This window comes from Garra rufa, chromosome 22 (genome assembly GCF_049309525.1).
Source record: "Garra rufa chromosome 22, GarRuf1.0, whole genome shotgun sequence".
Lineage (NCBI taxonomy): Eukaryota > Metazoa > Chordata > Actinopteri > Cypriniformes > Cyprinidae > Garra > Garra rufa.
The window spans coordinates 24,359,176-24,378,062 of NC_133382.1; the positions used below are offsets into that span (position 1 = coordinate 24,359,176).

The 18,887-nt window shown below is 39.1% G+C and overlaps 1 protein-coding gene across 1 annotated transcript; it reads right to left on the bottom strand.

The window, feature by feature from the left end:
* Positions 1-1,876: 1,876 nt before the first annotated feature.
* On the bottom strand, positions 1,877-17,069 carry synpo2lb (synaptopodin 2-like b). Its single transcript, XM_073828606.1, has 4 exons — positions 16,846-17,069; positions 11,233-11,384; positions 10,425-11,146; positions 1,877-6,245 (listed from the first exon to the last, which is right to left on the bottom strand). The coding sequence occupies exons 1-4, from the start codon at positions 16,945-16,947 to the stop codon at positions 3,631-3,633; spliced, it is 3,591 nt and encodes a 1,196-aa protein (XP_073684707.1). The 5' UTR covers positions 16,948-17,069; the 3' UTR covers positions 1,877-3,630.
* Positions 17,070-18,887: the final 1,818 nt, after the last annotated feature.

Below are 18,887 nucleotides of genomic sequence, written 5' to 3' on the forward strand. Positions count from 1 at the left end.
AGCAGGGGCGTCTAAAGGGTGAAAGAATGTGGCTCACGACAAGAAACACAAACTTGTGGCTAAAGTTAGCACCTGATAGCTTGTGACATATGATCGTGGGGTATAGACCAGTAGGGTCAGAAGGCAGTTCACCTTATGAGTGGAGGTAAGATTACAGTGCTAAAGCTGTAAGCTGTGTAAACTAGTTTTACCTCTAAGAACCGTAACGTTACCTCTTGAATATAGGCATGACGGTACGATTCATTTTACATGATAAATATACATAACAGTGTTTTATATATGTTTATACGTGATAAACATAAATGTTTTAGTTACTATGTATATTCCTTGGCAAATTTTGTAACTTCAGACAAGCCTTTCATTCAGTGAGCTCGAACTAGTTTAAATATCACGCAACAGCTCCACTCAGGGGGTGTTAGGCTTACTGCATGTTTTCAGCACAGATGTTGTACAATTCCTTCAAAGTAAATACCATATTTTATGTGGAACTGTGTGGTAAAACAGCTTCTGGTCGTTATATTTATATCCATTAATATATTTATATTCCAGCCTATACTTGAAAGCTGGGTCATGCCTAGGCTATCTGGTGCGTTTTGGACATCATAATACTTAAAAAAAAAATGAAACGTTTTTTAAATAAATTCTTGTGTAATTATGATAGGGAGATGTAAAATATGTGAGTCAACCTTAGGTATAAATTTAAGCCATTATGGGGTAAATTCTAGCTAAAAATGTCCATCCTGTTAGTGACAAATTTGTGGATTAAATGTATGGACATTCTTTGACATACAGCTAATTACAATATCTGACCTTGGACCACAAAACCAGTCATAAGGATCCATTTTAATCAAATGTTTTTTTTAAATCAGCTGAATAAATAAGTTTTTTATTGATGGTTTGGTTTGTTAAGATAGGACAATATTTGGCTGAGATACAACTATTTGAAAATCTGGAATCTGAGTGTGCCAAAAAGTAAATATTGAGAAAATTGCCTTTAAAGTTGTTCAAATGAAGTTCTTAGCCATGCATATTCAACATAAACATCAACTGCTGTCACTATCACTACACTAAATGTGTCCACCCTGTTTTCTGGCTTAAAAGGGTACACTAACAGAGTGGATATACTGACCTAAAACCAGACTAAGTCAGAACAAAAAATGTGAACACAGAAGGTAATAAAGATTTTTTTCTATTTACTTTTTTCATATTCCCCCTAACAGAGTGGACATGTTGAAGTTGACCACATCAGATTGGAAAGATAAAATAAGTAAAAACAGACAATGAACTTTCACTCATCTTACCTTCAAGGAAATGATGTTAGCCATTTGATACAATGTAATTTCCTTTATCCAAGTAAAGATCATATTCCATGAAGATACTGTTGTACAATCCTACCGTAAATGTATCAAAACTTAATTTTTGATTAGTATTATGCATTGCTAAGAACTTCATTTAGACAACTTTTTCTCAATATTTAGAATTTTTTGCACCCTCAGATTCCAAATTTTCAAATTGTTGAATCTCAGCCAAATATTGACTTATCCTAAAAAAACATCAATGGAAAGCATATTTATTCAGCTTTCAGATTATGTATAAATCTCAATTTCGAAAAATTGACCCTTATAACTGGTTTTGTAGTCCAGGATCACATATTTGCTGGTTTAAAATGCTGTAAAATGTTTAGAATTTCAACAAAAAAACTGTGCTTAAAGTTCAAAAGGTGTTACGTCAAAGGCATCTTAAAATGTTTAAAATTTTAAGGCAATAATATCATGATCTTTACTGGGGACACAAAAAGCATCAAATCCCAGGAATGACCTAGCTATTAAATCACCACAACAACAGAGAAAAAAAACCATCAGAACATCAGCAGATGTCATTTCTAAATTAATTTTTATTGCTCTACATCATACAGTACAAATTCGTTCACATATTCCCGACCCCAGAACCCAAGAATCCAATATTGAATTAGACTTTCCACTTTCTCACATTCAACCATTTGCACTGTACACAATTCCACTTTAAACTTCACATAACCCAAAGCACTAAGTGTAGTTGTTTTAATATAATTACAATGTTTTCAGAGTATTTAACACAAACATAACACATTTACTAAAGAATTCCAGCTTTAAAAATGCTACATTCGAACAGTTCTATTATTACACACTTATGAAAATTTGTATTTTAGTGTATAACACTATCTAATTGCCCAGAAAGTCAAAAAGGCACTTTCCTTTCTATTCTTGCTTTTTAATTTTATATCTTGCTTCATATCTCCCATATTCACACCTCCCACTTTCTACTTGACAACAAGGTACATTATAGCTTTACATCCGATCAACCTTCTTATCCTTAGTAGAGAAATGGTACCCACCATTTCATGTTGTTTCATCCCACCAAGGCCATTGGGTATTTTCTCATAAAAAGCAAAGCAAGAAAAGTTTAACTAGGCATGTACAATTTCACAAATGCAGTTGAACAGCTCACACAAGTGATTGAAATGGATGTCATACCTGTTTGGCAAAAGCATCATTCACAAACGAGAGCAAGCACCAGGGAAAGTGGTCAGATGTCACATTCGCATAATATGTCATAAAGATAAAGCAACACTTTCAGAATTTGTCATCTAGAGTATTTTTTCAGCCGTCATATGAAAGAGCCCCAGCACAATTCCCTCCGCAGTAGAGTTTGCATGCTTTTCTAAATGCTCAGTCAAAACCTCGGCATACGCAGCATTATGAGGATGAAATGAGCACATGCATCAAGCATCCATACTGATCCTCGTCAAACAAGAAGCAAAGGCTTTTGTGCAAAGCTCTAAAAAAACACAGGCCTGCAGTCCAACCTCAAGAGATGTTTAGAGAGATAAAGGATGGATAACATCACAAGTAAAGTTCATGGCAGAAGCGATAACAATTCAAAAGCAAGAGCAGAGCAAGAGGGTGGTTTGTACCATCTCTCCACTTGAGGATTTTTTATTTCAAGCCACTGTCACATTCTTTGTACACTTCTTTCATCCCTCTGTCACTGAGACTTTGATAGAACTCAGGCAAATACATGTCTTAGAACATTCTATATCACTTGCACACAAATCTTCAACGATTCTGCGCTCCATTATCTTCTGTCACAGCTAGATTCTGTAATATATATAGTTTACTTACCCTTCATCACTTCATCCTCATGGCCCCAAGTGAAAAAATAGTAACACAATTGATTATTATCACTTATCTTCCTTGTGGCCCCAGTGCGTAATGTCAAAACTGATTCTTATTAGACATTAATGCCATTTTTTATATTTAGTTGCTCTCACAAGTAGTGACTGTGCAATTATTTCTGCGGGTTAAACATGTTCATTTTGTGTAAAACAAATCTGCACGAAGTTGTGTGCATAGTACAGTACATAAATATCTCAACATTCTGAACAATACATATACAGATGTAGGCATCTAGGATGTTGCAGCATACTCTATTTTTAAAATAATTGTGTACTTGCGACTGAAAATTGTGAACATGCAAAACTGACTAATGGTTTTTGTCATATTACTGTAGACTAACAATTCATTTAGCAGAATAGAGCTCTAGCACTCAGGTGCTCTTGCCCAGGGTGGTAATTACTGTCACAGTGGATTCTCAGTAATGTATGGAGCCAGGCCTCCACACATTTGGTTGCAGACCCATGCTTGATGTACTGAAGCGGGGTCTGGGTACCTTTAGGTTCTGGCTGCTTCCAGACCCTGAGGATTGCACACCAGCAGACAGGGGACTCAGCTCAGGGGCGCTCTTAAACTGCTTTGCTGCTTGGAATGGGGTGTAGGCCTGCCCAGGAGTGGGTTGCGGGATAGGCATGGAATTGGGCACTGTGGCAGTGGATATTTTGGGGAGAGCAGGCAGGGCTGATGTCGGGGCAGGGGGTGGTGGTGAGAACGGCGCTGCAGGTCTTGGAGCAACAGGAGGTGGGGAAGTAACATCACTGCGCCACATCGGCTCACCGAGAGTTGTGGCAGAGCGAGGGGCGATTACGGTAGGTGTCAGAGATGTGGGAGCAGACATGGGAGTAGGTGTGGAGAAACGTTTAATTTCATACACACGGCTTGCTTTAACAGGAACCTGCTTTGGTGCATTAAGGGAATTACCAGTCATGCCAATGCCATTCTGTTGCTGTTGATAAGCGTCAGTGTTTTGAGGGACTCCACCTCCGTAACTGAATAAAGATGAGTTGAGCTGGTATGGCTGTCTGCTCACAAAGTCAAGAGCCTTTATACCTTGTTTGTGTTGGCCAGGCACTGTTTTGACCCCAACTTTAGTTGCATCATTAGCCTTGGCGCCACGCTGGGCCACTGGAGGGCAAGAAGGTGACAGCAGTGGATTGTAATTAATGGGTGGTGGGGCTCGAATGTTTGGAGAGTATTTCCAGTGTGCTGGGAGGGAGGGTGTAGGTGAAGGATCACGAGGATGCGCGGGAGATTTAGGCTGTTTATCCACCACGTAGCGGTCCATGCGACTCTGTCTGCGTGCAAACAGCTCTCCACCTTTACCTTGCATCTGGGGCATCTGAGGAGCTTGATTAGCTGGTTTGGGAGCCACTGGTGGTGGCATCTTGTATCTCTGTGCCTGCATGAAGTTGCAAGCTTCTGCACCCAGGTTGAGGAAATCCTCTTCGGGGCCAGACTCAAACCCAGCCTCTACACCCGAACGCGACCTGTCATCCAAGTTCTGCACTAGAGACAGTAGCTCAGGGTTGTATGATGGAGCCTTCTTCTCCTCTTTAGCATTGAACATTGGTTTCTTGGTGCCACGACGCCGAGCATCCTGCAAGATGCCTGTGCGGCCGGCAGGAACTGAGACTCGCTGTTCTCGAGAAGAGATCCCATCAGTGGAATTTGATTGGGAATAATGCTGGGCAACTGGTGCATTTGGTGTTTCTGGAGTGGTGGATGCCACAGAAATGTATGGGTTGAAAGAGACTTTGTGTGCTGGGGAAGATTGCACATTTGGTGTTGCAAGAGCAAAGGCCTGGCCAGGAGCAGTGGCAGGAACATTGGGAAGACCTGTGGCATTCATAAACTGGGGAGAGAAAGGCTGTGCTGGCCCTTGAACTGGTGCAGGGGGCTGATATTGAGCAGAAACCGCAAGATGGTACGGAGGACATTGTGGCATTGCCTGTGTTTGGGGAGGAGAGTAAGGCTGGGGCTGAGGGGAACTCACAGATGTTACATGAGAAGATATTGGAGAAAAAGGAGCAGAGGTGCTGGAATAGGTTGGGGAGTAGATTGGAGCATTTGAAGGGGGAGGAGAAAATGGACCTGTAGTAATTGAGGATGGAGACAGCACAGAGGAGGGGCCATTGTAGGTGGCTGGTCTGGCAGGGATATACAGTGATGTTGTAGAGATGGCTTTCTTACCCTCTGAGCCAGCAGGAGAGAAGGGAGCTGGGATATTTGCCACGGACACAGCCTGAGCCTGTGATCCAGCCTTTTTGGCAGGGCTTGGCCTGAAGACTACTGGAGCAGTTGCTGCTCGGTGGCTCACACAGCCAGGGGCAAATGGCCTTGCAGTTCTGTTGTGCACTGAGCTGGCAGCTGACAAGTCTGCTTGCTCTGGTAATGTTCCTGCCATAGATGGCATAGGTGTCTGACCTGGTGAGGACAACACAACACTTGTCCTGCTTACTACCAAAGGTTCCCCATTTACCATATTGGTACTGTGAGAAGTTATGGGTGTGACTGGAGTAACTGGCGTATATGTCAGGGTTGAGTCTACCTGATGCTGTGGCATGGAGTAAGCAGTAGGCGTAACCGGGTTTGACTTGTGTTCTTCTGCTCTTTTCCTCTGTTGTTCAAAAAGCTGTGCTCCTTTTCCTGAAGTGGCATTTAGGCCTGGGCTATTCTCTGCATCTCTGTCAGGCACAACACACGCTGAAGTTCTCCTGTCTAGAACGTCAAGGTAACCACTATCCCAGGTAGGGTCTGGTGCAGCTGAAAAACTGTCGTCATCAAGCTCAGATTCGCTCCCTAGAAACAGGCTTTCGTCCTCGGTTTCTCCCTCTGAGTTACGGTAACTTTCTCCGTCTACACTGCCAAAGCAGGTGAGCGTATACTTCTTTGCACGCTGCCGTCGCTTCTTGAACATAAGCACACCTTTAGAATGAGGGTTAGGAGCATCTGTCAAGAGTGAAGCAATGGTTCTGCATTTGGACCGGGCTTCCTTCACCTGTTTATCTTGTAAACTTTCACCTCTGTGTAGCTCTACGGAGAGAAAGATAAGGGGTATATCAATCAGCAAGAAATACTTTCAAGATCTTTACTTAAACCAGTAGTATCATTTGTAATATCACATTTTTACACAGTGAGTATCACTGGATTTTTTTTTTTTTTTCGTTTTCCATTAAGGAATGAAAACTTATTGTAACATCACTGACTGAACAGGCATGTTAGCAGGCCTTGACTGAACAAATCTATAAAGTGACACTTATGGCTTTTATATAACAACACCTTTGGTGATGAATGGGCAACATCAAACAAAGTCACATATAAAGGCCTAAAAGTCACGCCTTTGATAAATCAAGCTGCCATTGTAATTATTGGAACACATTTTCTAGTTGAGTCAGAATAGCTCTGATATTAGACACTATAATGCAGTGGGTTAGATGCTGAAATGTCTGGCACCAAAATGCTCATGGTAAATTACTGAGCTCATCCTTCTCTACAAATAGCCCATCACATTCTAACAGCTTGAGCAAGTAACCCCTGGGGATCCAGGATCTATATTAAAAGACAGGGTAACAGAATCTGATATTTCTATAAAAACAAACCAAAAATAAAAACAAAAAACCTCAAGAGTACAGTTTTTTGCTAAGACATTCTCTTTCCAGTCTAGAGGGCCTCAAAACATATTCAACGTAGGATCAAATTATGAAGTATAAAATTAAAAATATTCTTATTTAAAAGATCCAAATGTTGTCATACACTTGCTTTTGGTTATAATTATTTGTCCAGACAAAATTAAACATTACAAATAACTGTTCAACTGGTAACAGAAGTTATCTTCTGAGCTGATTTCAGCATTTATCCAGAATACAAGTAAAACAAACTTACACAAAAGAAACAAGTAAATAATACCTCTATGCTGTACCTTGTCTCACCTATCCACAATGTTGGTTCATTTAAACAGAAAACAAGCCCTCTATATCTCTAAAGCTCTACAGAAGCCATCAGGACTCTACCTGCATAGATGTGTCCTTCATGTTCAACCTCTCCAGGCGATGTGAAGCTCCTCATGTTGTACAGCATAAAAACCGTGTTCACAAGCCAGCCTTACTGGCAGGACACACACAAACACATCAGTGGAGCACAGCCAGCAATACTTGGGTGCTCTGCCCACATTGGTACGAAATCAACCAGTCTGTAGCCTGAGGTCAGGCCTTTTAAAGACCTTTTGTCTAACCACAAGACCCTGTCACAGGCCCAAAGAAACCCCATTATGTCATTCAAGCTATTTTGGTCGGTGAACAGAGCTAACGGACATTTCCCACCTGTTGGGCACACCTCACTCTCTTTCTGGATAGGCTGCCTAAAGCTAAGCGTCATGTGGGGACATGCTGACACCTCCAACCACACCATGATGACTTTAAACCTACTTTGACTCTGAAACAAGCACTGCCAATTCAGATGTGTTTGAGACTCTGATGGGAGCATCAAGGCAACATTTGACAAATTGCCAAACAGCATATATGGTAACCTGTAGCAGATCTATACAGGTGGAGCTGGGGAGGTGGAGGGTTTCAGACGAACTCTGAACTGAACTGCTGTAGTAAATGCTAACCAGCCATTTAAATGTGAAGCAGCAAGATTATAGGCTGTGTATGCAACATGAACCAATCAGCTTGTGCCAAGTAGTTTAACACTGTAAATATTATCAGTTTGTGTTAAGGACCCATAAGCCTACACTATCTAGAGTTTCATGATAAAACTTGGCGTAATTCCTCCACAAAAGCTATTTAATCTTCATAAGCTATTTATTTTGAGAGACAGAGATATACAACATCAGATGCTTAATGACACATTCACAATATTTTATACCATGCTCTTACGACCTCCCACTGTGCTGTCACAATAACAGGTGTGCACACTTTGTCTTCTCTTCTTTCCAAGGCTGTCTGAATGCCCTGGCTTATTCTGTAATTTCACCACTAACAGTGACAGAGAAGAGCAGCTGTCATGGACTCTTATACTCACTGCACTGATGTCTCTAACCTCAGTAAGATGCACGTACACATGAGAGAATTCACAAACAAGTTCTAGATGTTCAGAATTCTCAATGGAGATACAGAATTAGACACTGAAATATGTTTATGTACACAATCCTCAAAATGTCCCATCAGTCTTGGAAAGCAAAATGACCTTCAGACTGACTGTCGGCAGGGTGCCATTAGTTGGGGAGAAGGCCTTCCCAAAGGCTTTAGAGAATGGAATTAGCACCCCATCAGCTAGACACAAGATATATTGTTTGACTCCAATGAAGTTTCCAATATCTTGCTATAAGAAGAAATGTGAAAAACAGACTCCTAATCCTCATCACATCATTACCTAGATCACACTGACACCTGTATGTGTCTCATATTTAAGGTCAGATTTTTAACCTTTGAGACGGATAAGCGGTCAGATCACTGAATAGTGACTCAATCCATATGACTTTGCTTTGGTAGCAGTACATATGACTCAAATCTAATTTAAAAACAAATAAATCCAATTGCAGAACCACCTACAACAGAAGTACATATCAGGCTGGAAAGAAGAATCTTCAAATATTGAAAAAAGTGGGGCCTTGGAGTCAAAAAGGTCCGGAACCTACTCATTAACTAGATCATTATTGGCTCTTAAAATCACATTATTAGCACAGACAGCACAGTTTAAATGGATAGAATGAAAAATCGCTGACACTGAACACCAACTGGACATGCCTTTCCGAGCATGCAACAGAGGCCTGTGTTATAGAGGCGTGAGTCAAGGGACAAATATAGTTTTTTGCTCACTTGGGTCCAGCCCCCTTCCCCTGTCCTGTTAAACCCTGAGCTGGTGGACATGAGGAACCCCCATCATCAACATTTGCATGAGCTCAATTACAAATCCCACACCACATACGTATGATTATTTCCCACTGAGCCATATCTTGTTCTTAGGTTCTGTGCTAACCAATGAAGCAATATGTATGTTTAACTACAATTCGTCATATGAACAATCAGATTCAACTTTCACAAAATGTTCTGCATTTCAAGATTAACACAAGTAATGATTACTTTACTGTCAGTTAGTTCATTTAGTTGACTGATTCAAATGGAACTCCTGTGTTTGTGATTCATTTTGAACGATATATTACATGAGAAACTCTATAAGAGTCATTTGTTTATGAATCAGACTACACTGGTCATGTTTGTTTTTCTGCTCAACCCTTCAACACAACTCAATAATTTGTGTATTAACTCATAATTCTGTTCCTCTCAGTTTAAGTTTGTTTGCTTCCAAACTATGGCAAATCGAGTGATTTTTTTTTTTTTTTACCTCAAATGCACATGCTTTGCACTTACTTTGTGACCAGACTGATTAATAAAAAAACGTCTGTGTGCCCTTACTAAAGAAAATCTATTTTAAGGGTCAACACACAGTATGCAGAATTTAATAGACTGACTTCTGCCTTAATTTGATCAAATATCACTGAACCCAGATTCACTTCCTGACATAGGAGATGGACTTCTGTCTAGTGGATTTCTAAAGGTTAAATTTAACACTGTCCAGAAATAATGTATGAGGTAATGACAGAAAGAGATACATGTTCAGAAATGCTGAGCTCATCTTTATATATATTAGCTCAAAAATTGTGTTTACATAATTATTATAAGTTGAAGTAACATAATTTAAAATTTTTAAAAGTGAAATAAATCCATTTGGGATTTGGACTACATTAATCAGTTTCTTGATGTGAGTAAAGTGCTATTGCTAGTTAGTAGTTAACTGCTAGTCTGACATTTAACTTTACTTGATTTATTCGTTTCCATTATGTTACGACTACATACATACTTTGTATTAAATTGGTGATGTATTAAAATGATATTTAGACATAAACTACTGTCATTTGCTTCTTATTTTACTTTCTATTCATCAAAGAATCCAGAATTTTTTTTTTAAAAAGCACAACTCTTTTCAACATTGATAATAATCAGAAATGTTTCTTGAGCACCAAATCAGCATATCAGAATCATTTCTGAAGGATCATGTGACATTGAAGACTGAAACAATTATACAATATTTCGCTATATTTTGATCAAATAAATGCAGCCTTGGTGAGCATAAGAGACTTTAAAAACAAACCCCAGATTTTTAGTTAGTAGTGTACGTATATACTATTTAAAAACTATGATTGGTACTCACTAGCTTGCTTGGCCTTGTCCATGTACGTTACTGTGAGTTCTTCATCAACTGGGTTGTCCACAGGGCCCACCATGGGTACCATCTGTCTGTGAGATGCAAGCATGAGAGCCTCTTTCGCCCGCTCTGGAGAAACAAGTGGAGGTGGGACAGTGGGGGGCTCCTGGAAACCACTGTCCACTTCAGCAGCTCCTGTTGGACTTTGGTCAGAATTCTCAGAGGAATTTTCAGCCTGGTGCGACCATTCAGCCTGCGCAGGCTGGTAGACCACCTCTCTGCGGGCCACCCCTGACATAACGCGCTGTTGCTGAGTCCCCATTCCCTCTAGATCAGATACAGGCCAGCTCTGTGTTTGAGGGTACGTGCAGACGTCCTGGGCGCTCTCATAGCCACTCATTTCCGAAGTCTCCTCCTCCTGGGGTGAGGCTTGGCCGGGGCTTTTGGCAGGAGAGCTACTGGGGCTTCGTCGTCTCTGTCTTCGCTGCTTCTCCTGAGCCGCCACATCTGCGTCACTGTCTGTCTCACCGTAGTAAGCCTCGCTGTCTGGAGGGGACGTAAGCCACTCGAGGCCACCGGTGGGCGACATGAGCGATGATCTGTTGACGCTGGAGCGTTTAGAGGTAAGTGGAGGGGACAGGGCTCTCAAGGCTGCCTGGTACTCCTTATCAATACGCGGGGAGGGAGCCCGACCCAGAAGCACCACTGACTGATATGCAGCTGGGGCCCTGAATGGAAAGCACAGTGATTATCTCAAGTATAAATTTTATAGCATGACTAACAACTCCTCGTGATAATGATGTCTCACTCTGACCTTTTAATTCGCAGATGGAGGGTTCCTCTGCCACTATCAATCAGATTCATAGCCTCAGCATGGGACAGTGTTCCACAGGATACATCATTGATTGACACCAACTCATCAGTCTCTCGGAGCCCAGCCCGGCAGGCCTTACTGCGCTTCCTCACCTTCAACAGCAGGGGGAGACAGTGTCAGCACAACTTTTCAGTATCCAGCTTATTTTTATCTTATTTAAATATGCAGGGTTTTCTGTGTCACCCAGTTTCAGCTATTTTTAGCTGTGCAAAACATCTTGTTATGCTGCTTGATATACTGTTGTTATTATAAACTCTGCACTTTGTTATACTTGTAGTCAGAACGCCAACTCTTGACACAGAAGATAAGAAATTGCTGAATGAAAACATTATTTTTGTTTACTTTGCTCATAAAAAGTATTCTCGCGTAGCTTCGTAAAATTAAGGTTAAACCAGTGATGTCACATGGCCTATTTTAACGATGTCCTTACTACCTTTCTGGGCCTTAAATGTGGTAGTTGCATTGCTGTATATGGAAGCTCTCGATTTCATCAGAAATATTTTAATTTGTGTTCTGAAGATGAATGAAGGTCTCGCGGGTTTGTAACGACATGAGGGTGAGTAATTAATTACAGAGTTTTCATTTTTAGGTGAACTATCCCTTAGGATCCAAATGGATAGTAACTGGTTAGTATCACTCAAATTCCCCTACAATATCTTATCATGCTCTGGTTCACGGTCACACTGTTCAAGTCAGTGAGTTATCCGTGTTTCTGAGTGGCAAGCGACAGTCTCACAGTTGGCAGACTTTCCAGTGCTGGACAGTATTATCAGTGGCTACTTTTCGTTGGTAATGTATTTGCAAAAAAAGCCTTTACAATATAGCACCAGTCTTCAGGTATTGTCCTTGCTAGGAGTGTAATGATTTGTTAGTTTTCTCACATTGATCAAAATTATTTTATGGTTTATCACCATAAAACTTGATTAATGAAATTTTGTGCCATTTTTGTGTGACACTGGACCACAAAATGTTTACATCTAAAATATATGTACATACAACTAAATAAGCTTTCCATTGATGTATGGTTTGTTAGGATAAGACAATATTTAGCTGAGATACAACTATTAGAAAATCTGGAATCTGAGGGTGATTTTTGGCATAAAAGGAAAATTTATCATTTTGAAAAATACATACGATGTATTTTTGACTATTGCTACAAATATACCCGTACTACTAAAGACTAATTTTGTGGTCCAGGGTCACATTTATAATACACACAACTTAGGCTGCATATTAATTGTTACATGTGCAGATTAATAGTGACATTCTTTATCATCTTTCATGCTCCGAGGACACTTAAAGTCATTAACTGTTCATCCATGTCTACCACTAGAGGTGTTTCGCTCATTACTGACTACTACTCACTACTGAATTTTCAAACAAATTTTCAAAAGTACTTGTGAATCGTTTACTTCCATGCACTAACTTGTTATATGCATTTACTGAGCTTGAAAGCCTTCGACAAATGGAGGAAAAGCAATAATATATTTGAACACTATGATTCATAATTCTATAATTCTCTTTCTGGTGGCCCTTAGTAGATTTATGCACAGGCTAATAAAAAAAAGGTTGCTTTGTAACAAATTGGTTGAATGAATGATTCAAAATGACTAATTTACAATAAAACTTGTAACCTACAAAATGGATCCCTTAAAGGTACAGTTCTGTCATTAATTACTCACCCTCATGTTGTTCCAAACCTGTAAGACCTTTGGTCATCTTCGTAACACAAAGTAAGATATTTTTGATGAGATCCTAGAGCTTTCTGACCCTCCATAGACAGCAAGGATCCTTCTACATTCAAGGTGCAGAAAGGTACCAAGAACCGAGACAAAATAGTCCATGTGACAGCAGTGGTTCAACTGTCATTTTATGAAGCTACTAACAAAACAGAAATAACAACTTTGTTTAACAATTCTTCTCCTCTGTGTCACCCTAGCGCCATATTAGAGAGTATCACGATGCATGTGCATGTTGCTGTTGACATAGAACAAGTGCGCGACATGCTTTGTTTACTAGGATGATCCAGAGGTATAAAATGAATAAAGTCATTATTTTAGTTTTTTTGTGCACAAAAAGTATTCTCGTAGCTTAATACAATTACGGTTGAACCACTGATGTCACATGGACTATTTTGTCAATGTTCTTGGTACCTTTCTAGACCTTGAACATGGAAGGACCCTTGCTGTCTATGGATGGTGAGAAAGCTCTCGGATTTCATCTAAACTATCTTCATTTGTGTTCCGATGAACAAAGATCTTACAGGTTTGGAACGAGATGAGGGTGAGCAATTATTGACAGAATTTTCATTTTTGGGTCAACTAGCCCTTTAAAGAGTCAGTGAACAAATCTTTTTAGTGGTTGGATTCATACTAATTTATACTGCATACAGATTTTTATTTTTATTTATTATTTTTTTTTGCCTAAAATACATCGCATAGATGTATAAAGAATAATACTGTACTAACTAAATGCTTAGCAAATCATGTATTGAATCAAATTAAATGGATTAAATGAATTAAAGGAGCAGTTCACTTTCAGAACAAAAAATTACAGATAATGTACTCACCCCCTTGTCATCCAAGATGTCTTTCTTTCTTCAGTTGTAAGGAAATTATGTTTTTGAGGAAAACATTTTAGGAATTCTCTCCATATAATGGACTTCTATGGTGCCCCTGAGTTTGAACTTCCTAAATGCAGCATCAAATGGCTCTAAACGATCACAGCTGAAGAATAAGGGTCTTATCTAGCTAAATGATCGGTTATTTTCTAAAAAAATAAATAATAATAATACAATTTATATACTTTTTAACCTCAAATGCTCATCTTGTCTAGCTCTGTGTGTACTCTGTGTAGAGATTAAAAAGTATATAAATTGTAAATGTTTTTAGAAAATAACCGTTTCGCTAGATAAGACCCTTCTTCCTCGGTTGGGATCATTTAGAGCCCCTTGAAGCTGCATTTAAACTGCATTTTGGAAGTTCAAACTCAGGGGCACCATAGAAGTCCATTATATGGAGAGATACATCCTTTCTTTACGACTGAAGAAAGAAAGACATGAACATTAACCAGCTAAAAATAGCTGGACACGGATGAGACCAGAAGCCACACCCATAAAATGTACAGATGTCCGCTCACACTCAAAATGAATAACAGTAAAAACACAGAAAGCTGTAAAACCTTTTTTTTTTTTTTTTGGCGGAAAAGCATTTTCTCATAAAAGTCGAGAGAGCAAGTCAATGGCAGGGAAAGAGTTAAAGAGAGTCACTATGGCTTTATGCCCATCTTCAAATACCATCTCCTTGAGAGTACAGCCTTTCTGAGGTCATCTGTCAAACATAAGAGCGCTCACTTCACCAACACTCACAAAGCTAATCATTTGACCGCATTCCTGTCTTTGTGTCCTGCTTCCAAAGGCACTTTATAAATTAACTGTTTTGAAGAATTGGAATTGGACAGATTTAGCCTATATTCCCCCACAAAGGGCTTAACTCAGCTCAGACTTTTCTGTCTTATGTAACTTCTAATTTTAAAAAGCTTTTTGTATGTGCAAGTTGCAGACAAAAATAAATGCTATAAAGACAACGAACAGGGGTAATTTGCTTTTTTGTGAACACAAATTTGTAATGGGAAAAAAACTAGATGAAAGCCGGGCTCATTCACCTTCTTTTTATCACAGATCAAATGGTCTGAGAATGCAAAGGGGGGAACAACATGTGCAGCTGGTGCCAGGGCAGCTGTTGCCTCTTGGCAGAGTCAGAACTGAACGAGGGCATGTCATGAATTCACCATGTGTTGTCCACATAGCCTAAATAAAGTGCTCAACTATTGTGAAGAGTCAGTTGTCACTCAGTCTCAATAGATTAAGCTTAAACTCAATGAGTGCATGTTTTTAAGAAGTGGACTGTCTAATTTAGCACTAATGTAGTAAATTAAGTTGATTTGTATCATACCAAATAGCAAAGAATTGAATGGAAGAATGCATTTACAGTACATTACAAGGACTACAACCAGGTATAATGAGGACATGCTGTACGTCTTCAGGCATTTTCAAAACATTGCCAGAGCATTTTGCTAGCTGAGCAAGTGTCACTGAGGTCGTTCTAGATGCCAGGATTAAAAGAAGCAATCAGAGATCTGGGTGGATCAGAATAGCTCAATTAAAAGTAGAGATGGTCATGGAAATAAAAAGACCACACTGCAAATGGAAACGGATGAAAAGGTGACCTTCAAATGAAAGACGAGGGGAAACTCCCTGCTGCTGGATTTTTTTTCCTAAAGCAAAAAATATATTTCTCTGAATAAAAAAGTCAGGGCCATCGCTCCATGATGGATAGAACATGGAAAGAGTAGACTAGACGGTCTCTGGCATTGCTCACCAATCCAAAATAGCCCTTAGATCAGGGAAAATGCATTGCACACAGTTGTCACTTAACAAATGGGGCATACTGTGTTTATAAGTAGACGCTGTGGCTGTAATTCTACTCAGTCCTGAAATAACATCCTCATTTATACAGAACTGTGTGAGAATGCTTCTTCGAAATATCTGGACTCCAGAGGAAGCTAAACAAAAGCTGTCAATTAGATAAGAGTGAAGAGATGCACTGTGAAGCCTGAGAGGTTTATCTATGGAGCAGGAATGCTTGCAACACACAGCCAAAAAGCTCTTGAACAGCATTTATCAACAGATAAAATAAGTGCTCTCTGGCCTGTAGGTGAAATATGATGTGACAGCATTGTTTCATTAAAGTTTGGCGTTGTTAAATGGGAGATATGCATTTTCAGGCTTTGAAACATGCAATGAACTTATGATATATGACAAGCATATCTTTACACATGCTAGAATGGGACACGTGAATATTTAACAGAAATGTTCTCAATAACACTATACTCTTGATGGCTTCAAGTGTTACATTCCTCGCTGACACGTGTTAAACTAACATATCTGCTCTGTTAGATCAGACCAGGCCTTAAATTAAATATCAATTGTATATTTATGTTTCAAGCCTGAAAATGCAATTAAGATAAATGTAGCATCCACATATCTTCTATTTAATAATGACATTCATTAATAAGATAATATTGTCACATACTATGCAGTATGTAATATTCGTACTCATATTTCTGACCCTGGACCACAAAACCAGTCATAAGGGTACATTTTTTTTTAAACAATATTTGGCTGAGATATAACTATTTGGAAATCTGGAATCTAAAAATAAAAAATAAAAATATTAAGAAAATCACCTTTAAAATTGTCCAAATGAAGTTCTTAGCAATGCTTATTACTAATCAAAAATTACATTTTGATAGTTTTACAGTAGGAAATTTACGAAATATTCTAATGGAACATGATTTTTCCTTAATATTCTAATGATTTTGGCATAAAAGAAAAATCGATCATTTCGACCCGTACAGTGTATTTCTGGCTATTGCTACAAATATACCCCTGCTACTTAAGACTAGTTTTGTGGTCCAGGGTCATATTTGTACTCATAACAGCTTTACACATGATTTGTCATAACCAGGTATCCTATTCAACCGTACCCTTACCTTTGCCACTTGGAGGGGTTTTTGTTGCTCAGCTCCTCCTTGTAACCGGAAACCCCATGGTGCACCTCCTGACAGGGTGACCACCACCTCCTCTGCGACCATTTTTATTTAGTTGCTTCTGTGTCTCTCTTTTAATGTTTCTTGGCTCTTGGTTTGTTTCAATAGTCTTGTCCCATCCCTGGATGTTCTCCAGTCCTCCTCCGTGGCCTAGACTGCCTGCAGAGCTTCTGTCAGTCCTGTGAGGTGAGCGCAGACACACACCCCATGGGCCATGAGCATGTGAAGCGTGGGGAGAGCAAAAGGGGGCGGGAAGAAGGGAGAACGCCTCTATCTCTCTCTTCATTGGAATGCTGGGTCAGTGGGTGGGGGGTGCGTGGACTAGATCCAGGACCTACTCTCCTTCCTTCATCCTGCTGGCCACACTTGTCCTGTCAATCCACAGCCACATCCAAGGGATGCTGATAGACCATCTAAAAATAAATACCCCAGTAGGCCCACTGAGCTTTATCTGTGAATGCCCTTAAAATGTGAAGCGAGCTGTTAGAGGAGTTATTTTTGGGTGTCAGATGACACTAGACCATATTGTGATTTAAAAATGAAGCTTAATGATGTTCATTAGACATTATAAATAAATGTTTAGTGAACTGGTTATTCCTGGGGGATTCATCAGCTAAATAATTATGGGGACTTGTTCATTTGATCTTAGATACAATTGATGTCAAAAGTTTACATCCCCCTTTCAGAATCTGCAAAATGTTAGGGATCATACAAAATGCATGTTATTGTTTGTTTAGTACTGATGTAAACAAGATATTTCACATAAAAGATGTTTACATATAGTCCACAAGAGAATATAACAGTTGAATTAAAAAAATGACCCGTTCAAAAGTTTACATCCTCTTGATTCTTTATACTGTGTTCTTACCTGAATGATCCACAGCTGTGTTTTTTTGTTTAGTGATAGTTGTTCATGAGTCCCTTGTTTGTCTTGAACAATTAAACGGCTTGCTGTTCTTTTTAAAAAAAAATCCTTTAGGTCCCACAAATTCTTTGGTTTTCCAGCATTTTTGTGTATTTGAACCCTTTCCAACAATGTATGATTTTAGATCCATTTTTTCACATTGAGGACAACTGAGAGACTCATATGCAACTATTACAGAAGGTTCAATGCTTCAGAAGGAAACATTATGCATTAAGAGCTGGGGGTGTAAACTTTTGAACAGAATGAGGATATGTGAATGAGAATGAGAACATTTTTCTTATTTTGCCTACATATCATTTTTTTTTTTCATTTAGTACTGCCCTTCAGAAGCTACTTGCGTGTTCCCCAGATTATAATATGGATAATATGATCATATATTTGCCAGATCATAATATTAATAATATGGATATTCTCAGTATTATTTGGTCACTTTTTTGCATTTACTCTGATTTGTTGTTTTAATATGTTGCTCTGATTGTATTTGTTGGTGTAGCATGCTTTACAGCACCATTCATACACTATAAGTATGATATATAAGATATAAGATAATATTCAGCTAACATTCACCATTAAAAAATACTTTAAGATGTTCTTAGAGGAATAGTTAACCCAAAAATGAAAAATTTACTGAAAATGTACTCACCCTCAGGCCATCCAGGACATAGATGAGTTTGTTTCTTCATCGGAAGAGATTTTGAGAAATTTAGCTTTAATGTTTGCTTACAAGTGGATCCTCTGCAGTGAATGGGTGCTGTCAGAATGAGAGTTCAAACAGCTAATAAAATATTATAAGAATCCACAAACCATCATCCAGTTAATCAATTTTAACCTTAAATCTTTAAAAAAGTCCACCCCCTGTTTTCCTCTTACATCAAAAATCTATTTGATCAGTTACCCAGATACGGGTAACTGTATCTGAGTATGCCATATTGGCAATACTCAGAAGTAAACAGCAGCATGGATTGCATGGTTAATGTACTACTGAATATGTTGTTCTGCTAATTTATGCTGTCTAAACCATGGGAAAAACTTTGTGGAAGCTGCTAAATCATATAGAGAA

Excerpts from the sequence above, each read along its gene's own strand:
- synpo2lb (XM_073828606.1), bottom strand. The coding sequence starts at position 16,947 with ATGGTCGCAGAGGAGGTGGTGGTCACCCTGTCAGGAGGTGCACCATGG. Across the intron at positions 11,147-11,232 it reads CTCCATCTGCGAATTAAAAG|GGCCCCAGCTGCATATCAGT; the intron begins GTCAGAGTGAGA and ends CTTTCCATTCAG. Across the intron at positions 6,246-10,424 it reads GGACAAGGCCAAGCAAGCTA|AGCTACACAGAGGTGAAAGT; the intron begins GTGAGTACCAAT and ends TTCTCTCCGTAG.